General features: G+C 46.6%; 1 protein-coding gene across 1 annotated transcript in view; it reads right to left on the reverse strand.

Moving 5' to 3' along the window:
• The window catches only part of PCYT1A (phosphate cytidylyltransferase 1, choline, alpha), a 55,334-nt gene that overhangs the window by 3,236 nt on the left and 28,616 nt on the right, over positions 1-23,482 (reverse strand). The window contains exons 3-9 of the mRNA XM_010381197.2: positions 23,096-23,195; positions 9,758-9,874; positions 8,902-9,053; positions 5,439-5,517; positions 4,821-4,963; positions 2,305-2,493; positions 220-1,649 (exon numbers count right to left, since the gene is read on the reverse strand). Coding sequence (XP_010379499.1) covers positions 1,443-1,649; positions 2,305-2,493; positions 4,821-4,963; positions 5,439-5,517; positions 8,902-9,053; positions 9,758-9,874; positions 23,096-23,195 — 987 coding nt within the window. The 3' untranslated portion in view covers positions 220-1,442. The remainder of the gene's footprint in view (positions 1-219; positions 1,650-2,304; positions 2,494-4,820; positions 4,964-5,438; positions 5,518-8,901; positions 9,054-9,757; positions 9,875-23,095; positions 23,196-23,482) is intronic.

The raw sequence follows: 23,482 nt of genomic DNA on the forward strand, positions 1-23,482 counted from the left end.
GTTAGGCGTGAGCACAGGTGTTAGGCCTGAGGGCAGGTGTTAGGCGTGAGCACAGGTGTTAGGTGTGAGGGCAGGTGTTAGGCGTGAGCGCAGGCGTTAGGCGTTAGCATCCTTCGATTGGAAATTCAAGTGGTGAATCCCCCCAGGCAAGCTAACACGGAGATGGCACCACAACCACCAGGCGTGTGTGAGAAGTGGGGAGAAAAGGAGAAAACCTACCACATCTTGTCCCGTGAGGGCATGCTCTGTGGCTTGCTGGAGGGGCGGCGGAGGGAGGTCCCTGCCGGCCGCGGCTCTCTGAGGAAAAGAAAGACTGTGGAGCTCTGGTTCCAGTGAAGAATGTTCTTAAGAGGGACAGAGGTCAGGATGACGAGGCTGTTGCTTCAGAGAGGAAGGTGTTTCCCATGCTTTTGCTTCTACATTCTGTGCAAATCTCTCTATTCAGTATGGCTATGACCAAAAGGGACTGACATCAAGTTCCAACGGCAGACATTACAAAGTATCCTTTGTAAAAGGCTAGATAATATTAATAACATTCAAATCGGAGTAGCAGGGCCAGGCACTCCTCCCAGTAGGAAACGAATCTCAACTGCCTTGGCATGGGATTGAGTATTGTCCCGCTCCTCTCCTCATCCTCGTGACCCTCAAAGTGTTCCTTCCTTTGAAGGTAGATGGTAGGAAGGAGACTCACAAAAGCTCCCAGAGAGCCGGGTCACAGAACTTTCTGAGAAGATGAACACAGCAGAAACACTGCAGCTGATGCCACGGGTCTGCTTCCATCCCCGTCAGGGTCTTCATGGACCCCACTGGGTCCAGTAAGAAACTCCTCAGGGAGTAAGACAAGTGAGGCTCAGATCTCCTTCCTACAGCCACAGTGACACTGGTGACAGCAGTACGTTGAGGGGATTTGTGACTGTAACTTGGCTTTTAGCTTTTCCTTAAGGAAATCAAAATTATATCAATTACCCATCAGCACGGCTCATTGCGTGAAGGACTTGGCAAGCCACTTTGCTTCAGAAGGGAAGGCAAATGCTGTCGTGTACTGGGAAGAAAAGGCCTCTGCGTATTACACTACCTCCTTCTTCTGCCCACTCCTCGGGCAAACAATTAGTTCTACGTTTCAAAGACTAATTTAAAAAAAACTTAATACAAATGACGATTTCCCTGTTGAGATCACACGAACATCAACAGTGGGACAGCCCTTGGGGAGGGCAAATGGGTGCAGAGCAGGCTTCTGAGGTGCAGCCCCTCCTTCGTGTGGGTGAGGGATGTCACTTGGAGGACGGGCTGTTTGGTTCCCCCAGTCCCAGGTCCTCTTGCCCCAGCTGTCTTTCCTTTGTAGCTGTCCTTAGGTTTAGTGTTGGGGTCACAGTCTGGAATTCAACAGAGAGCTTTGAAGGTAATGGGACAGAGGGAGAGGAGAGGAAAGGAGGGAGGAAAAATTAGTCTTCTTCATCCTCACTGATATCATAGGCTACAGCCTTGTGCCTGGAGAGATTTGCTGGGGAACAAGGTGGGGAAGTCTTGCCAGAGAAGGGCCATCGAAAAGAGGGGGAGGGGGAGCGCTCGCGCGTGGGGCTGCTGCTGGGGCTCTGCTTTGGACTGATGGCCTGCAGCATCCGGCCCTTCCCCTCCTTCAGCATGTGTTTCTGGAGAAACCGAAAGGAACAGTTAGAAACAATACTGTGGATCCTACTGAATCATCACTGAAGCATCTGGGACTAGGGCAGTCTATGCTGTACTATTGATTTAAGGGTTCTCACCTGCTATCATTACCCGGGAAATTCCCCATTCTTCCCGAATAATCTGTTCTAGGATTATTCTTATCTTTCCAAACACCTTCACAGACAGATCCTTCCTGATGTCTAACCTAGGACTCACTTGCTCAATCTTTTATTTGGTTGGAAAGACTGCTACTCCTCAAAGACAGAATGCCCACCTTACCTGGGGTTCATGCTGCAGCTACTTGTAGTGGAGGCTGCTTTCTTTTTATTATTCTTTATTCTTTCCTTTCCTTCTATCTAAAATCATATCACAAATAAAAGCTGGGCAAGGCGTTTTGTCACCTTGTCACCAGATTTCAAGGTTGATAGAGAGCTGGCAACATTATCTAGGATAATGTGTAACCTCTTTCTGTAAAGATTTCAAAAACCTTGCTGGGGACAGTTGAAAGATAGTTCTGCCCAGATAAGGGGACTAGACTAGATCACTCCTTAATTGTCGACGTCCCTTTCTGCTCCACGATTCTGTAATTCTTCCCACAACACGGGAGCTCCCTACACTATCCGGTGGGAAAGAACATACCAGCGCTCCTTCCGGGCCAAACATTTCCAGAAAACTTCCAATGAATTCTCGGGACTTCTCCTCCCACTTCTGAATGAGGTCAATGCTTTTTTCCTCCACCTTCTGAACAAATTCTTTGGACTTCTCCTCCACATCTCTCACTTTCTTCTTTACTTTGTCAACCCTCTCTTGCAGGTGGTATTTCTTCTCCTAGGTAAAGAAATAACTATTTGGAGAAATCATGCTCATGCCAAACTTCTCTACCAGAAGAGAACAAAAAAACATGGCTCAAGCACTCAAAGGACACTGTTTTCAGTCTAGAATTCTGCTTTGCGTTAATCTACCCCACACGTCATTAGCATAATAACAGATAAGATATGCTGTGGATGTACACACTAAGTAGTAATTCTAATATTGTGGGCATTTGGGAATAAACTAAAAATATAGGCTATACCCAGTCACAGGCAGGTAGTCAAATCAAGTCAGAGTTTTAAAGATAAAACATCAACTTGGAACATAAACATGCCCAGCATGACCCAAATCATTCCAGAGGGAGCTACAGAGGCAGCTAAAAGATCCCTGCACAATACTGCAAGAACAAACGAATCACGATGATCGAAAGAAAAAACACTCATCTTCCGCTTCATGCGCTCATCGAACTGTGCTTCCCTCTGTCGCAGGCTGACTCTGTTATTTTAATGGCTTGTGTTTTTGCTTTTGTTCCTTTCGTGTTTTAAGGTCCGTTTACTCATCTGCGAAATGCTGACACTTGTTGGCCCTACCGACTTTGCTAAAGAAAAGGAAAACGGTATCAACCCTGTGGCGGAGGGGAGGGGAGTCTTTAGTCAAATGAAGAGTATCCTTGGCCGGGCACAGTGGCTCATGCCTGTAATCCCAGCACTTTGGGAAGCCGAGGTGGGAGGACTGCTTGAGGCCAGGAACTCGAAAACAGCCTAGACAACATAGCAAGACCTCATCTCTACTAAAAATAAAAATATAAAAAATTAGCTGGGTATGGTGGCCTGTGCCCATAGTCCCAGCGACTCAGAAGGCTGAGATGGGAGGATCACTTGAGCCCGGAGGTCAAGGCTGCAGTAAGCCAAGATCGCACCACTGTACTCTGGCCTGGGTGACTAAGTGTTACTCTGTCTCAAAAAAAGAAAAAGTACTCTCATAATTTCCAGATCACAAAGAGGAAAGGGAATATGTTTAGAACTTTTAAACACCTGATTGTTATGGGAAAAAACAAAGCTATAGTAAATAAATTAACAAGAGCTAGTGTTTGCCTAGATAAATCATATTTAGATGTAATCATTTTATCCATTCTTATAGCACAATTCACAGAGATGGGAGCGGGTGGGGGAGCATGGTAAACTGATTATGTAGGAGACATTAAAGTTAGCAGCTTTCTTCTTTTTAAATTAATTTTATTGAGGTCTAATTTACGTACAAAATGTATAGTGTTGGATAGATACAGTAGCTCATGCCTGTAATCCCAGCACTTTGGGAGGCCAAGGGGGGCCGATCGCTTGAGGCCAGGAATTCAAGACCAGCCTGGGAAACATGGCAAAACCCCATCTCTGCTAAAAAAAAATACAAAAATTAGCCGGGCGTGGTGGCACAAGCCTGTAATCACTGCTACTCAGGAGGCTGAGGCACCAGAATCACTTGAACCCAGGAGACAGAGGCCACAGTGAGCCAAGAACACGCCACTGCACTCCAGCCTGGGCAACAAAGCAAGACCCTGTCTCAAAAAGAAAGAAATACTACATATATATATGTAGTGTGTATATATATATATATACTGTAGTATATATATAACTGTTTACAAAAAGAATGAATATACACTACATACATATATATACACTACATACATATATATATATATATATATACTACAAACATAAATATATATATGAGTTTTTTTGTTTGTCTGTTTGTTTAGAGATGGGGTCTCGCTATGCTGCCTCCAGACTGGTCTCAAACTCCTGGCCTCAAGCAGTTCTCCCGCCTCAGCCTCCCAAAGTACTGGGATTACAGGCATGAACCACCAAGCCCAGTAACATATGCAGAGTTTCTAAAGGCAATAGTAAGCTAAGATAAACTTAAGCTTTCATCAATCAAAATTTAAAACTCAGGTCTATGTGGGGAAGTGGTGTGTCATGTGTCACTGTCCACACGGGGAGAGGGTTCATAGGCCTTAGCAGGTTTCCAAAAGATCATCCAACCAAAAAAGAAAAAGGAAGTTTAAGAGACACAGTTTTCAATGTATTAACAGAAATACTGTACTATCTAAATTACTCTTTCTTATTTATTTTGTTGGCTGTATGGCCTACACCAATGTGTTGGTGCTAGACCGTAATGGCAGAAACTGCCTGTTTCATTCTTTTGATGAACAGTTAACATAGTGGTAATTCATTCACTGAACTTTTCGGAGTGATCATTAGAGCCAACTGCAAAGCCAGTTCAGCTAAGATGGAGTGAGAGGCAATACGTATCCCATAGTCAGGGAAGTCTGGGGTGCGGTTGGAACTCACGTTGATGAAGCTGACATTGAGCTCCTTTGCCGTGTAGCCCCTCTGCAGGTTCCGCCTCGCATACACATCATAGTCCCGCACAATTCGGGTGATGATGTCTGACGTGGAGATACCTTCTGTCCTCTGTGTTGGAGCAAACATGCCTGACTCAGAAACACATACAGACAAACACTGTGAGGTTCTGGTTAGCTCAGGTATTAAGACTAAATGGAAACTAGGGGCAACGTTCCTTTCCTTTCCTCAAAAAGCAGAATCTGTTATTACTAAATGAAACGGAGAGATACTGATATACAGAAGGAAGACTGAATGAAAGTCCAGAGGTAAGGCAAAGAAGAGTTACATAGCCCTAATATTATGAAAAATATGAGAAAGCGTTTCCTGAAATTAAGAGAGATATCAAAAGTAGATGTTTAGACCAAGAATTCATGGATGTCATGAACTGATGATGAAGAATTGATGGATGCTATGCTCATCTTTACCTTTTATCCAAAATGTGGCCTGAAAGAGGATGTTGAATTTCTAATGTACACATTTTCCTCTGTAAAGTAAGCAACACGGCTGAACATCTACAGCTGCCCTGAGATCCCCTCAAGTGAGGAAGCACATCAGCTCACTCACCTGCCTCCTTGATGTGCTTATAAACATCATCACTTCCAGCAGATGAATAAGGGATGTCATCATGGGCTACAAAATCAATCTGAAAATAAGGAAACATCATTAAAACCCATGATAACTGCCACTCAGAAAGACCCAGTCGACGTTCTCAGGCCCAGAAAAGGGACAATAAGCAGAGGTCAGGCTGCAGCCTGTTCACAAACCACCCAACCTAATGATTTATGGAGTATACATAGAAAGTTAGCCAGCTGCTTTTCTAGCTATTTCTCCTAGTCTACTAGAACTGTTACCCTCACTCTGTATACCAGTCATCTTGCTGTGGTCAATAGGGCCAGAGGGTTTGCTGGTGAACCAGTTAGTGGGTGGAGCCTAGGAAAGAAGGAAATCTCCCTGTCCTGGGTCTGGAAGGATTTGGTCAAATAAGGGTTTCTACAAGTATGAGAAAGGCCGGGCGCGGTGGCTCACGCCTGTAATCCCAGCACTTTGGGAGGCCGAGGCAGGCAGATCACGAGGTCAGGAGTTTAAGACCATCCTGGCTAACACAGTGAAACCCCGTCTCTACTAAAAATACAAAAAATTAAGCCAGGCATGCTGACGGGTGACTGTAATCCCAGCTACTTGGGAGGCTGAGGCAGAATTGCTTGAACCCGGGAGGTGGAGGCTACAGTGAGCTGAGACTGCACCACTGCACTCCAGCCTGGGTGACAGAGCAAGACTGTCTCCAAAAAAAAAAAAAAAGTATGAGAAAGAGGTTACTTCTTTCCTTACTGGTTTCTCTCAGTCCGTCAGAAAAGAGGGAATATAAAAATAGCAACCACTAGCCCTATGACTGGAATAGATACATCTATACTCCTGAGAAATACAAACCCAAAGCCATGAAAGATATTTTATCCTCAGGATCTATCATTTTACTACCTTTTTTTTTTTTTTGAGACCGAGTATCGCTCTGTCACCCAGGCTGGAGTGCAATGGCATGATCTCGGCTCACTGCAACCTCTGCCTCCTGCATTCAAGCGATTCTCCTGCCTCAGCCTCCTGAGTAGCTGGGACTACAGGTGCATGTCACCACGCCTGGCTGATTTTTTTGTATTTTTAGTAGAGACGGGGTTTCACCATGTTGGCCAGGCTGGTCACGAACTCCTGACCTCAGTGATCCTCCCACCTCGGCCTCCCACAGTGCTGGGATGACAGGCGGGAGCCGCCGCGCCCGGCCTCCCACAGCGCTGGGATGACAGGCGGGAGCCGCCGCGCCCGGCCTCCCACAGCGCTGGGATGACAGGCGGGAGCCGCCGCGCCCGGCCTCCCACAGCGCTGGGATGACAGGCGGGAGCCGCCGCGCTCGGCCGTTTTACTACTACGAATATCCTTTGCAAGAGCAAGAAGAGACAAATGACACTGGGGATCAACAATGTTGTTCAGAGACAAGCTAAACTTCACTTACTCCTTCCTGAACGGGCCACCAGCCTTTTGCTGATAATGACTAAGATCACTATACCAACCTCCAGAGACCACGGCAGTGTGAAGCACGTTCACTGGGACTGTCAGAGACCCTCAGCTAGCATCTCAATTACTCATGAACAACTTGTCAGGGATCCATAGGCAGCAAAGTAAAGAACAGGAGGCCAAAGGCCAGGCGCGGTGGCTCACGCCTGTAATTCCAGCACTTTGGGGGGCTGAGGCAGGCGGATCACGAGGTCTGGAGATCGAGACCATCCTGGCTAACATGGTGAAACCCCGTCTCTACTAAAAATACAAAAAAATTAGCCAGGCATGGTGGCGGCGTCTGTAATCCCAGCTACTCGGGAGGCTGAAGCAAGAGAATCGCTTGAAACTGGGAGGTGGAGGTTGCAGTGAGTCGAGATCGCGCCACTACACTGCAACCTGGGCAACAGAGCGAGACTCCATCTCAAAAAAAAAAAAGAATGGGACAAGCAAAACTCACAGTTGAGTATATACTGTTAACAAAGAGAAAAGCAGAGTTAGAAATTCCTGTAACCACCCGGGTGGGGTGGCTCACGCCTATAATCCCAGCACTTTGGGAAGCCGAGGCGGGTGGATCACAAGGTCAGGAGATGGAGACCACAGTGAAACCCCGTCTCTACTAAAAATACAAAAGCTTAGCCAGGCGTGGTGGCAGGCGCCTGTAGTCCCAGCTACTCGGGAGGCTGAGGCAGGAGAATGGCGTGAACCCGGGAGGCAGAGCTTGCAATGAGCCGAGATCACGCCACGGCATTCCAGCCTGGGCGACAGAGCAAGACTTCGTCTCAAAAGAAAAGAAAAGAAAAGAAATTCCTCTAACCTCATACTTCTGTGTGGGCCTGTGGGCTGTGATGCTGAGAATAAGCTTGCTTACCACTTTTGGAGCCACTGGCTGCTAAGTGTTGATGTAGAAAGTCAGAGAATTATAGAAGATCTGTCCCAATTCTCAACAGTTATAGTAAATATCCCCTCTTCAGGCCTACCCATGTATTGCTTTAGAAGCCCTTTGGCTGCCTTTATTCTTTCTGCCTCACTGAACAATGTACCTATAACATTCCACACCCCCCTGTAGAGAACTGACAACATGCTTGCTGTTTCCTCAGGCGTGGGGACCTCTAACCTGGCCTAATCAATCCTTCTCATCTTTTATACCCACCTTTTGCAGGAAACCTGTGGCTTTTTTAAAAAAGTAGAGACAGGGTCTCGGTATGTTGCCCAGGCTGGTCTTGAACTCCTGGGCTCAAGAGATCCTCCCACTTTGGTCTCTCAAAGTGCTGGGATTACAGGCATGAGCCACTGCACCTGGCTGAAATCTGTTACTTTAATGTGGGAGAATTAAAAGGAGGTAAGGGGTTGATAATAACTTCCTGAGAAACAGTGAGAAATATCCTTGGTTTCTGATTCTACCCAATTTCTAGCCTAAGACCAAAGCCCTGAAATGAAACTTAAGCCAAGAAAAGTCTATGTTAATCCGTCTTGTTTCCTGGTAATGTGACCGTCTTCAGAGTTCGCCTGGGGCTATGGATATTCTCAGGAGACTGGCTCGTTCTAAGGGTAGACATGCCTGTGGTGTGGGGGGAAAAGTCTCGTAACTGACAAGTTCAATTCCCAGCTCTGCCAATGGTGTAACTTGGAGCAGGTTATTTGGTTTCTCTAGGACTTGTTACTCATGTGTAAAGTGGAAATGATAACCACACCACGGCATTGTTGTGGAGAGAAAATGGAATAGAATGGATGTAAAAGTGCTTGCAAACCATCCAACCCCACATAAACGTCAGGGGTGACTATTATCACTAATAATCCCACTGTCATCTCCTATGAAACTGACATTATCACTAGTAATCCCACTGTCATCTCCTATGAAACTTACATAGGAGGTAGAAGTGAAACAGAGCTAGTGGAAAACCAGCCTCAGCCTGCGTGCAGCAGTCTGGAGAGTTGAGGGGATTCTGGAACAAGGAATGGGAATATGTGTCCAGTTTCTTACCCGGTGTTCGGCCAGGAACTCAGGTGTCAGGGTCCAGGGCGCATTCCTCACCACCTCATCCACGTAACGGCAGTGCTGGACTGCGTCATAGCGCTCGTTCTCATTCATCACCGTGAAGCCTTTGAAGTTGTGTGTGAGCTCATCGCTGCAAACTGAGTTCACCACATCATAAACTGTGGGTCGGAGTCCTCTTTGCTTAGCCACTCCTCAGCCACCGACCTCTCCCATCTTCTCCCACTGCTTAGGACTGCAACCATCTTCCCCAACTGGAGAAAAGTCTTCTAAAGGCAGTTGAACCTGGGTAACAACGCTTTTCCTAATGCAGCGTATACCTTCAGGAGCAACACTCACTAAATAGTATGTTCATACTTTGGAGAAGAGACGGTACAACAGGTGACCAAGATCTTCGACTCTGAAATCAACCTGCTGTGCATGTCTGTGTCAATTAAGTCCTTAAACATGTTTTCCTATTTTATTCACACTGGACTGGACCACATGACATTTCCTTGGCAGACTTTTGTATTCCAGTTGATTCAAAATAATAAAGTGAAATCTAAAGCAAATGTTTTTTAACTGGGCAACAGAAGTCATTGTTGCTCCTGTGACTGGCAGAAACTCAGCTAAAAACAGTGAGATAAATGTCAGACGTCACAGTCAATGAGCTTGAAGCTCCTCTCTCCAGGTTTAGGTTGCTGGTACCTCATATATTTCATGTTTTAGAGAGGCTGTACTACATCCTTCATTTAAAAACGGAAGCAAGAGCCAGTGTACTCAGGTTATAAAGACAGAAGAGAAATACAGACTCTACTATCATCTTTTTCTGCACTGCACCTGAAGTCATCAAATGTTTTCTTACCTCCCACAATGAGGTACGTATTAGGGAAAAGGTTCTTTGCTTGCATCAGAGCTCGGGCATGACCAGAGTGAAATAAGTCAAATATTCCATCAGCATAAACTCTCACAGGTCGCTCACCTAAATCCAAATGAAAGAATAGATCACAAAAATACTCTTTTTTTTTTTGAGACCAAGTCTTACTCTGTTGCCCAGGCTGGAGTACAGTGGCGTGATCTCGGCTCACTGCACCTTCTACCTCCTGGATTCAAGTGGTTCTCCTGCCTCAGCCTCCCAAGTAGCTAGGACTACAGGTGCATGTCATCATGCCTGGCTACTTTTGTGTTTTTAGCAGAGATGGGGTTTTTCCTTGTTGGCCAGGCTGGTCTCAAACTCCTGGTCTCAAATGATCTGCCAGCCTCAGCCTCCCAAAGTGCTGGGATTACAGGTGTGAGCCACTGTGCCCAGCCACAAAAATACATTGATTCGATATCTTGTACTTGGCAAATGGAAATGGCCCTGGGTGACAGTTCCATGACTGCATACTCCTTTCTTTTTTTTTTTTTTTTTTTTTTTTTTTGAGGTGGAGTCTCGCTGTCTCCCAGGTTGGAGTACAGTGGCGTGATCTCAGCTCACTGCATACTCTGCCTCCCAGGTTCATGCCATTCTGCCTCAGTCTCCCGAGTAGCTGAAACTACAGGCACCCACCACCAGGCCTGGCTAATTTTTTGCATTTTTTTTTTTTTAGTAGAGATGGGGTTTCCCGGTGTTAGCCAGGATGGTCTTGATCTCCTGACCTCGTGATCCACCCGCCTCGGCCTCCCAAAGTGCTGGGATTACAGGCGGGAGCCACCGCGCCCGGCCCGACTCCTTTCTTTAGATGTTCTCTGGGTACTCACCCTGATTTTGGGGGTAGGTTGGGTTATGAAAAATAACTTGACTATAAACACCTTTGCATTTTTTTTTGAGACAGGGTCTCACTCTGTTATCCAGGCTGGAGTGCAGTGGTACGATCATAGCTCACTGCAGCCTTGACCTCCTGGGCTCAAGTGATCCTCCCATCTCAGCCTCCGAAGTAGATGGGACCACAGATGCACACCACCATGCCAGCTAATTTTTTTTTTTTTTGTAGAGACCATGTTGCCCAGGCTGGTCTCGAACTTCTGGACTCAAGCAATCCCACCTTGGCCTCCCAAAATGCTGGGATTACAGGTGTGAGCCACCATACTCAGCCTATAAGGAGATTTTTAACATCATCATCTGCACTAACTGCCTCTGGTAGCCTGGTTGTACCAAACTTGTCAGGCACAACTAATAACAGAGAGCTGTCAACTTAGAAGCCAGGAAATGATTTCCTGGGGAACAAGACTAATTCCAAAGCCAAATAAACATTAAAAACGAAGTCAGCATCATGGTTCGTCATGCTTTAAATAATAAACGTAAGGATTCCATGTAACTTATCCCTTTATGTGAATAAAGGAAGAGCTATTTTACTGCAGTAGAAAATAACAGTAGGAGCATTTACATCATTTGGGAAAGACAAGTCAAAGTGTCATCAGATACACTGTGCTGAGGCTGAGGGTCAGGTACCCTGAGGCTGAGGGTCAGGTACACTGAGGCTGAGAATCAGATACACTGAGGCTGAGAATCAGATACACTGAGGCTGAGGGTCAGATACACTGAGGCTGAGAATCAGATACACTGAGGCTGAGGGTCAGGTACACTGAGGCTGAGAATCAGATACACTGAGGCCGAGGGTCAGGTACACTGAGGCCGAGGGTCAGATACACTGAGGCCGAGGGTCAGGTACACTGTGGCTGAGGGTCAGATACACTGAGGCTGAGAATCAGATACACTGAGGCTGAGGGTCAGATACACTGAGGCTGAGAATCAGATACACTGAGGCTGAGGGTCAGATACACTGAGGCTGAGGGTCAGGTACACTGAGGCTGAGGGTCAGGTACACTGAGGCTGAGGGTCAGATACACTGTGCTGAGGCTGAGGGTCAGGTACACTGTGCTGAGGCTGAGAATCAGATACACTGAGGCTGAGGGTCAGATACACTGAGGCTGAGGGTCAGGTACACTGAGGCTGAGGGTCAGGTACACTGAGGCTGAGGGTCAGATACACTGTGCTGAGGCTGAGGGTCAGGTACACTGTGCTGAGGCTGAGAATCAGATACACTGAGGCTGAGGGTCAGATACACTGAGGCTGAGGGTCAGGTACACTGAGGCTGAGGGTCAGGTACACTGAGGCTGAGGGTCAGGTACACTGAGGCTGAGAATCAGATACACTGAAGCTGAGGGTCAGATACACTGAGGCTGAGGGTCAGGTACACTGAGGCTGAGGGTCAGGTACACTGAGGCTGAGGGTCAGGTACACTGAGGCTGAGAATCAGATACACTGTGCTGAGGCTGAAAGTCAGATACACTGAGGCCGAGGGTCAGATACACTGAGGCTGAGGATCAGGTACACTGAGGCTGAGGGTCAGGTACACTGAGGCTGAGGGTCAGATACACTATGCTGAGGCTGAGGATCAGATACACTGAGGCTGAGGGTCAGGTACACTGAGGCTGAGGGTCAGGTACACTGAGGCTGAGGGTCAGGTACACTGAGGCTGAGGGTCAGATACACTATGCTGAGGCTGAGGATCAGATACACTGAGGCCGAGGGTCAGATACACTGAGGCCGAGGGTCAGGTACACTGAGGCTGAGGGTCAGATACACTGAGGCTGAGGGTCAGATACACTGAGGCTGAGAATCAGATACACTGTGCTGAGGCTGAAAGTCAGATACACTGAGGCCGAGGGTCAGATACACTGAGGCTGAGGGTCAGATACACTGAGGCTGAGGGTCAGATACACTATGCTGAGGCTGAGGATCAGATACACTGAGGCTGAGGGTCAGATACACTGAGGCTGAGGATCAGATACACTGAGGCCGAGGGTCAGGTACACTGAGGCTGAGAATCAGATACACTGTGCTGAGGCTGAGGGTCAGATACACTGAGGCTGAGGGTCAGATACACTGAGGCTGAGGGTCAGGTACACTGAGGCTGAGGGTCAGGTACACTGAGGCTGAGGGTCAGATACACTGAGGCTGAGGGTCAGGTACACTGAGGCTGAGGGTCAGGTACACTGAGGCTGAGGGTCAGGTACACTGAGGCTGAGGGTCAGATACACTATGCTGAGGCCGAGGGTCAGGTACACTGAGGCTGAGGGTCAGATACACTATGCTGAGGCTGAGGATCAGATACACTGAGGCCGAGGGTCAGATACACTGAGGCTGAGGGTCAGGTACACTGAGGCTGAGGGTCAGATACACTGAGGCTGAGGGTCAGATACACTATGCTGAGGCTGAGGATCAGATACACTGAGGCCGAGGGTCAGATACACTGAGGCTGAGGGTCAGATACACTGAGGCTGAGGGTCAGATACACTATGCTGAGGCTGAGGATCAGATACACTGAGGCTGAGGATCAGATACACTATGCTGAGGCTGAGGGTCAGATACACTGAGGCTGAGGGTCAGATACACTGAGGCTGAGGGTCAGATACACTGAGGCTGAGGATCAGATACACTATGCTGAGGCTGAGGGTCAGATACACTGAGGCTGAGGGTCAGATACACTGAGGCTGAGGGTCAGATACACTATGCTGAAGCTGAGGATCAGATACACTGAGGCTGAGGATCAGATACACTATGCTGAGGCTGAGGGTCAGATACACTGAGGCTGAGGGTCAGATACACTGAGGCTGAGGGTCAGATACACTGAGGCTGAGGATCAGATACACTATGCTGAGGCTGAGGATCAGATACACTGAGGCTGAGGGTCAGATACACTATGCTGAGGCTGAGGGTCAGATACACTGAGGCTGAGGGTCAGATACACTATGCTGAGGCTGAGGGTCAGATACACTGAGGCTGAGGGTCAGATACACTATGCTGACGCTGAGGATCAGATACACTGAGGCTGAGGATCAGATACACTATGCTGAGGCTGAGGGTCAGATACACTGAGGCTGAGGGTCAGATACACTGAGGCTGAGGGTCAGATACACTGAGGCTGAGGGTCAGATACACTATGCTGAGGCTGAGGGTCAGATACACTATGCTGAGGCTGAGGGTCAGATACACTGAGGCTGAGGGTCAGATACACTGAGGCTGAGGATCAGATACACTGAGGCTGAGGGTCAGGTACACTGAGGCTGAGGGTCAGGTACACTATGCTGAGGCTGAGCGTCAGATACACTATGCTGAGGCTGAGGATCAGATACACTGAGGCTGAGGGTCAGGTACACTGAGGCTGAGGGTCAGATACACTATGCTGAGGCCGAGGGTCAGGTACACTGAGGCTGAGGGTCAGATACACTATGCTGAGGCTGAGGATCAGATACACTGAGGCTGAGGGTCAGGTACACTATGCTGAGGGTCAGATACACTGAGGCTGAGGGTCAGGTACACTATGCTGAGGCTGAGGATCAGATACACTGAGGCTGAGGGTCAGATACACTGAGGCCGAGGGTCAGGTACACTGAGGCTGAGGGTCAGGTACACTATGCTGAGGCTGAGGGTCAGATACACTGAGGCTGAGGGTCAGATACACTATGCTGAGGCTGAGGGTCAGATACACTGAGGCTGAGAGTCAGATACACTATGCTGAGGCTGAGGGTCAGATACACTGAGGCTGAGGGTCAGATACACTATGCTGAGGCTGAGGATCAGATACACTGAGGCTGAGGGTCAGATACACTGAGGCTGAGGGTCAGATACACTGAGGCCGAGGGTCAGATACACTGAGGCCGAGGGTCAGGTACACTGAGGCTGAGGGTCAGGTACACTATGCTGAGGCTGAGGGTCAGATACACTATGCTGAGGCTGAGGGTCAGATACACTGAGGCTGAGGGTCAGATACACTATGCTGAGGCTGAGGGTCAGATACACTATGCTGAGGCTGAGGGTCAGATACACTGAGGCTGAGGGTCAGATAAACTATGCTGAGGCTGAGGGTCAGGTACACTGAGGCTGAGGGTCAGATACACTGAGGCCGAGGGTCAGGTACACTGAGGCTGAGGGTCAGGTACACTATGCTGAGGCTGAGGGTCAGATACACTGAGGCTGAGGGTCAGATACACTGAGGCCGAGGGTCAGGTACACTGAGGCTGAGGGTCAGGTACACTATGCTGAGGCTGAGGGTCAGATACACTATGCTGAGGCTGAGGGTCAGATACACTGAGGCTGAGGGTCAGATACACTATGCTGAGACTGAGGGTCAGATACACTGAGGCTGAGGGTCAGATACACTATGCTGAGGCTGAGGGTCAGGTACACTGAGGCTGAGGGTCAGATACACTGAGGCCGAGGGTCAGGTACACTGAGGCTGAGGGTCAGATACACTATGCTGAGGCTGAGGATCAGATACACTATGCTGAGGCTGAGGGTCAGATACACTGAGGCTGAGGGTCAGATACACTATGCTGAGGCTGAGGGTCAGATACACTATGCTGAGGCTGAGGGTCAGATACACTATGCTGAGGCTGAGGGTCAGATACACTGAGGCTGAGGGTCAGATACACTATGCTGAGGCTGAGGGTCAGATACACTGAGGCTGAGGGTCAGATACACTATGCTGAGGCTGAGGATCAGATACACTGAGGCTGAGGGTCAGATACACTGAGGCTGAGGGTCAGATACACTGAGGCCGAGGGTCAGATACACTGAGGCCGAGGGTCAGGTACACTGAGGCTGAGGGTCAGGTACACTATGCTGAGGCTGAGGGTCAGATACACTATGCTGAGGCTGAGGGTCAGATACACTGAGGCTGAGGGTCAGATACACTATGCTGAGGCTGAGGGTCAGATACACTATGCTGAGGCTGAGGGTCAGATACACTGAGGCTGAGGGTCAGATAAACTATGCTGAGGCTGAGGGTCAGGTACACTGAGGCTGAGGGTCAGATACACTGAGGCCGAGGGTCAGGTACACTGAGGCTGAGGGTCAGGTACACTATGCTGAGGCTGAGGGTCAGATACACTGAGGCTGAGGGTCAGATACACTGAGGCCGAGGGTCAGGTACACTGAGGCTGAGGGTCAGGTACACTATGCTGAGGCTGAGGGTCAGATACACTATGCTGAGACTGAGGGTCAGATACACTGAGGCTGAGGGTCAGATACACTATGCTGAGGCTGAGGGTCAGATACACTGAGGCTGAGGGTCAGATACACTATGCTGAGGCTGAGGGTCAGATACACTGAGGCTGAGGGTCAGATACACTGAGGCCGAGGGTCAGGTACACTGAGGCTGAGGGTCAGGTACACTATGCTGAGGCTGAGGGTCAGATACACTATGCTGAGGCTGAGGGTCAGATACACTGAGGCTGAGGGTCAGATACACTATGCTGAGACTGAGGGTCAGATACACTGAGGCTGAGGGTCAGATACACTATGCTGAGGCTGAGGGTCAGATACACTGAGGCTGAGGGTCAGATACACTATGCTGAGGCTGAGGGTCAGGTACACTGAGGCTGAGGGTCAGATACACTGAGGCCGAGGGTCAGGTACACTGAGGCTGAGGGTCAGATACACTATGCTGAGGCTGAGGGTCAGGTACACTATGCTGAGGCTGAGGGTCAGATACACTATGCTGAGGCTGAGGGTCAGATACACTGAGGCTGAGGGTCAGATACACTATGCTGAGACTGAGGGTCAGATACACTGAGGCTGAGGGTCAGATACACTATGCTGAGGCTGAGGGTCAGATACACTGAGGCTGAGGGTCAGATACACTATGCTGAGGCTGAGGGTCAGGTACACTGAGGCTGAGGGTCAGATACACTGAGGCCGAGGGTCAGGTACACTGAGGCTGAGGGTCAGATACACTATGCTGAGGCTGAGGGTCAGATACACTGAGGCTGAGGGTCAGATACACTATGCTGAGGCTGAGGGTCAGGTACACTGAGGCTGAGGGTCAGATACACTATGCTGAGGCTGAGGATCAGATACACTGAGGCTGAGGCTGAGGATCAGATACACTGAGGCTGAGGCTGAGGATCAGATACATCTCCTTCCTGTCTTCAGGGCAATGAAACAAGAAGGGAATTGGTTCTTAGGAGGTTTATGAAGTTTTGTTTTCAAAAAACTTTATTGATAAACAAGTAGATTTTAAACCAAGAAATCATACACTGCTGAAAGGAGTATCAGCAACTTCCAAGAAGGACAATTAGGTCGTATGTGTCAAAAGACAAACGACAAATGCTTATAGCTTTGGCCCAGCCATTCTAATTCTGGGAATTCTCTCACAGTAAATACAGACGTTATTCATTGCAGTATGGTTTATAATAGCAACAGTCAGGAAATGACCTAAATTTCAATGGAAGATTGAATATAGCATAATACACCCACTAAAAGGTGAGAAGATATATAAACAATTTACTTACATATTCACAGAAATGGGTAATATTGGTGGCCTGTTATAGAGACACCAGGTGGCTATGAGACAGGTCTTGAGAGGAAGACATTTTACTTTATGCCCTTTTTGTACTTTATGGATATTAAACTGTGGGAATATATTGATTTCATTTGATTTGATTTTTTGAAACAGGGTCTGGCTCTGTCACCCAGGCTGGAGTGCAGTGACGTGGTCTCAGCTCACTGAAACCTCCACCTCCCAGGCTCAAATGATCCTCCCACCACAGTCTCCTAAGTAGCTGGGACTACAGGTACACACCACCATGCGTGGCTAATTTTTGTATTTTTTGTAGAGATGGGGTTTCACATGTTGCCCAAGCTAGCTGTATTTTATGTATTTATTTATTTACTTATTTATTTGAGATGGAGTCTTGCTCTGTCACCCAAGCTGGAGGGCGGTGACATGATCTAGGCTCACTGCAACCTCTGCCTCCCAGGTTCAAGTGATTCTCCTGCCTCAGCCTCCCAAGTCACTGGGATTACAGGCAAAAGCCACCATGCTGGGATAATTTTTGTATTTTTATATTCGTATCCCATGTTAGCCAGGCTGGTCTCAATCTCCTGACCTCAAGTGATCTGCCTGCCTTGGCCTCCCAAAGTGCTGGGATTACAGGCGTGAGCTACCGTGCCCGGCCCAGGCTGGTTGTATTGATTTTATAATACAGGAAATAAAAATTTTAAATTAAATAGACAATCCAATGGAAAACCAAAATTAATTTAACGGATTTAAGAGTCAGAAAGGTCATAGCTCAAGCTTTCCAACCAGCTTGCTTCCTCTGTAACCTTAACTTCCTTATGCCTCAGTTTTCTCATCTATGAGAGAAAGCAGGCCAGGTACAGTAGCTCACACCTGTAATTCCAGCACCTTGGGAGACCAGGGCAGGAGGACTGCTTGAGCCCAGGAGTTTGAGACCAGTCTGGGCAACACAGTGAAACCCTATCTCTATTAAAATTATTTTTTACTGCCACCATGTGTCAACTAAAAAAAAGAAGAAAAAAATTATTTCTAAAGAGCAAAATAAAACAAAATCTGAGCATATAATCCCCCTTCTATATCCCAGAAGTCATTGCATTGGCTCTATGCCTATTAAAAAATAATACATTAAAAAGATTTTTGGGCTAAGCACGGTGGCTCACGCCTGTAATCCCAGCACTTTGGGAGGCCGAGGCAGGTGGATCACCTGAGGTCAGCAGTTGAGGCCAGCCTGGCCAACGTGGTGAAACCTTGTGCCTACTAAAAATACAAAAATTAGCTGGGCATGGAGGTGGGCGCCTGTAATCTCAGCTACTCAGGAGGCTGAGGCGGGAGAATCTCTTGAACCCGGGAGGCGGAGGTTCCAGTGAGCTGAGATCGCGCCACTGCACTCCAGCCTGGGAGACAGAGCAAGACTCTGTCTCAAAAAAAAAAAAAAAAAACAAAAAAACCTTTTTTGAAGTATCCCAGAAGTCATGTCCATGAAGTAACTAACATACCTCCATTTTTCCTAAACAAGTCCAGAGGGGCTACAACACTATTTGATCCTGAAACACAAGGGATAGAATATGCAATTAAGACTATTTTGTTGTTTCTTTGCTACTAGACAGCATAGAGCAGGGAAATTTTCTCATTGCCTGGATGGTGGCAATAGCACAGAAGGCTGTTGATCGAGTGGCTGCTTGCAGCACAGCTAATCATCCTAGGTTAGGCCAAGGAGATCACTGAACCTTTTCTCAGACCAATCCCAGATGCTCCTCTTGCTCTCTCCAGTGCTTCCCCAGCCTACCAACATCTCAACTGGCCACCGTTCCATCCCGTCTTTGGCAAACCCAGGCTGACATATTAACCAAACGGCCAGAAGGGGTCACTGTTGAACTAGTCTGGGAAGAAAGTTAGTGTTAGCCATTCTTTTACCAAGTGGCTATTGGCCAGGATAACTACACCCCTGATTTAATGTGTATTATAGTACATATAATCATCTTTCTATAAATTATATCCTTTTAATATAATGTTTAATGTTTCTATTATATAATGTAATATAATACATATTTGATATCATTTATATATTATGCATATATTTTATATATATATGTTTTATATATATATATATATATTTTTTTTTTTTTTTTTTTTTTTTTTTTTTTTGAGATGGAGTCTCTCTCTGTCGTCCAGGCTAGAGTGCAGTGGCATGACCTCGGCTCACTGCAACCTCCGCCTCCCAGGTTCAAGTGATTCTCCTGTCTCAGCCTCCTGAATAGCTGGGATTACAGGCGTGTGCCACCACGCCCAGTTAATTTTTTGCATTTTTAGTAGAGAGGGGGTTTCACCCTAATTTTTTGCATTTTTAGTAGAGAGGGGGTTTCACTGTGTTAGCCGGGATGGTCTCGATCTCCTGATTTTGTGATCCACCCACCTCAGCCTCCCAAAGTGCTGGGATTACAGGTGTGAGCCACCGCACCCGGCATATATATATATGTATGTATGTATGTTTTTGTTTTTTTTTTTTAAGATAGGGTCTCTGTCACCCAGGCTGAAGTGCGGTGGTGCAATCATGGCTTGTTGTAGTCTAGACCTCCTGGGCTCAAACAATCCCCTCACCTCAGACTCCTGAGTAGCTGGGACTATAGATGCACGCCACCACACCTGGCTCATTTTTAAAGTTTTTGTAGAGATGGGATCTCACTGTATTGCCAGGCTGGTCTTGAATTCCTCTCCTCAAGCAATCCTTCGGCCTTGGCCTCCCCAAGTGCTGGGATTATTGGCATGAGCCACCACACTCAACCTCTGTATACTATTAACAGCAACTCCCTTTCATGCTCAAAACTGTCCTGATTTGGATGATAAATTACATGGTTTATATGGATTATGAATTATACTATACGCTGCACCACTGGTGACTAAGTAACCATATGTCCTCCTTTAGGCAGAAGAAACCTGGGTTTCAATGAATGATCTCTTTGGATGTATTTATTCTCCCAAATACCTACCACTGAAACATTCTGCTCCTAACAGATTTCCATTGCCCTTCATACTCTCCCTTTTCCGTCCTTTCTCTGAGTTAAACATATTGCTGATTTTTTTCATCTTCCAAAAGATTCCCAGAGCTGACCTTCTTGTCTCTCAAATCATATTTGTTTTTCTCTAGGTGGAGAATCTTCTCCTAGATTATACAACCTCCCTCGTAAAAACCTGGGGAGCAGGAGGGAGGTGTTGAAACTTCCCTAGGGCATGTGCATTCTTTATTGCTTTACTCCTTGTCCTGCACTGGCATAAATGCAGTTAGCTGCCTGGTGATTTAACATACAACAGTCAGACAAAATGAGATCTAAGAGAAAACCCAGACTTCAAATTAAGCTGGCAAATTTATAGGCTAATTTGTGGCAGTTTGTTCCACCAAAAATAACAATTATTTTGCTGAAGGTCTTCTATTCTAATGCTTACAATGAGTAGCACCATTCCAGGGTGAGGTTTTAGCTGCAATTCTATCCCACTAATGATCTGTTTTACTGTAGGGGAGCCTTCACCTCTTAGTTACTATGGACTATAATTGCTTTATGTACATAATGAAGAAACTATAAAGTAGATAATCTTGAAAACGACTTATTTGTAAAATTCTATAATTCTAAAATTTAAAAAAGTTATACTAGTCAGGACTTGTTAATTATAAGCTTTAAAACTTGGAAACAGGCCCGGCACGGTGGCTCACTCCTGTAATCCCAGCTACTTGGGAGGCTGAGATTCGAGAACTGCTTGAACCCAGAAGGGAAAGGTTGCAGGGAGCTGAGGTCACGCCACCGCACTACAACCTGGTTGACGGAGCAAGACTCTGTCTCAAAAACAAAACAAAACAAAACAAAAGACCAACGTGGAAACAGTACACATATTTTCAAATTTTATGTACCACAAATGATATATGGACAAATTAGCAACAAACTGGGTAATGCAACCCATCGGATCAAATCTAAACGAATAGCTGATTGTAAATGTGTATCATTAGAGAGTACGTAAAAAGTTCTTGCTTTCAACAGCCTCTACTATCACATCTGAATGGGAACCCTGAACTATCTTCTGGCGTTTTAAAGTGAGACCTGGCTACCATTACACTCTGATTCATAGTCTCTGGTTTTCCTTGTCATATTACCCTGCCTCCAGGAGCCTACCTATTACCCAAATAAGGGAAGCCAAACTCAAAAATCTTATCATGGAATCAGAGGGTTGTGATCAATATGAACTATATCTAAACATTTTTTCAAAAAGAAAGGATTCTCTGGAATTAGCCTCTTTTTCGTTGAGGACCCAAAAACCACAATACGTATACCCAAGATAAGGCCAAGGGGTAAGTGTTAAAATTCCCAGTATTGGCTGGGTGCGGTGGCTCACGCCTGTAATCCCAGCACTTTGGGAGGCTGAGACAGGTGGATCACGAGGTCAAGAGTTCGAGACCAGCCTGGCCAACATGGTGAAACCCCCATCTCTACTAAAAATACAAAAATTAGCCGGGCAGGGTGGCAGGCGCTTGTAATCCCAGCTACTGGGGAGGCTGAGGCAGAAGAATCGCTTGAACCCGGGAGGCAGAGGTTGCAGTGAGCCAAGATTGCGCCACTAGACACGAGCCTGGGCAACAGAGTGAGACTCTGCCTGAAAAGAAAATCCCGGTATGACACTGTACATCACTTCTATTTGTTTTTTTGTTTGTTCTGAGACAGAGTCTCACTCTGTCACCCAGGCTGGAGTGCAGTGGCATGATCTCAGCTCACTGCACTCTCTGCCTTCCGGGTTCACGTAATTCTCGTGCCTCAGCCTCCAGAGTAGCTGGGACTACAGGGGCCTGCCACCATGCCTGGCTAACTTTTGTATTTTGAGTAGAGACAGTGTTTCACCATGTTGGCCAGGCTGGTCTCAAACTCCTGTCCTCAAGTGATGATCTGCCCGCCTCGGTCTCCCAAAGTGCTGGGATTACAGGTGTGAGCCACCACTCCTGGCCCACTTCTATTTGTATTTCACTGTTCTTTAGTTACAACAGAAAGCAAACATACCAATACAATTAAGAAGTAACCACAAATATACTAAATGCACAGATTTGTGGCTATAACTCCCTCTTATTCCCTGGTGTCTGCCTGAGTCTTAGTTCAGCTCTCTATTTACAGGGTAGAGAGAACACTTAGTATAGTAATCAGGAGAAGTGAAAAAGGATTGGAAAAAAAAGGAGAATTGGGGAATTTACAGAGAAGAAAGAATATTTGCCTATAAGACTTTGTATTCATAACAAATGCTCTTGGAAGTTTCTTTTTACAGTGATCTCTAAAACCAATTGCCCCACATAAGAAAAGCATCTTGAATATATGTTAGTAATTTATGTGGTCAAAAACTGCTAATTAATGATGTAAATTAAGCAAACAAATAAAGAACAAGGGCTTTGAAAATAATAAAGTATTTTTTAAAACCTGGATAATTATAGTATCAGTAAAAATAAAATTAAGTGATGAGCACCTCCCAACCTGGGATATTTTTGTTCTCTATCAATCGGCAGCATCATAGCCAGCTGACAGAACGTAGAGAGCTGACAGGGAAGGCTATGAAGAATGTGACAGCCTGACATATGATTTGGACTTTATAGAAAGAGATAAGATCATAACTCAGCTCAGGCTAATATAATATCATATTGTTTCTGTTTTACTATATCTCATACCTACAACAGCAGCCCAGGAAACAGGTGTAAATAATAAGAAAAAAATGAAAGTTTATGGAGTGGAGTTACCCTTCTAAATGGAACATCAAGGCAGGTGGAAGAACCCCTTCGCCGCTGGCCTTTACAAGCAATCGGAGGGAAGTATGTAGAGAGCAGGTGTGTATTTGATAAACACAATGGAATGCTAAAAACAACAGTAAAACAACAAATTAAGTAGGTCTTTACTTACAAGGAGTTCCTCTGCTGGCTTCCTCCATAGTTACCCTGACATAGGGCTTACTAAAGTCAACTTCAATTTCATCAGAAAAAGGAGCTGGTTGCCGTAAGCCCTTAAGAGAAGGAAAGTGAAGGAAAAGAAAGTTCAACTCAATGGCATCCACTGTAACAAAAAAGGCAGCTTTAAAGACAAATCAGTTATTCAATATGATGTGGTTAAAATTCTTCCTAAAACATTGTAACATAAGAAAGAAGGAAAAAATGGTATTCCAAACTGACAAATGAAAGCTACTAACCTTTTACAAAATGGGTAAATTATGGCATGAAAAATAAATGTCTTGCTGGTGACTTCAGGTTCAGATTGAGCGATCTGGCTGGGAATCCAAGCACAGTCCCAACT

The sequence above is a fragment of the Rhinopithecus roxellana genome, chromosome 1 (assembly GCF_007565055.1).
Source record: "Rhinopithecus roxellana isolate Shanxi Qingling chromosome 1, ASM756505v1, whole genome shotgun sequence".
Lineage (NCBI taxonomy): Eukaryota > Metazoa > Chordata > Mammalia > Primates > Cercopithecidae > Rhinopithecus > Rhinopithecus roxellana.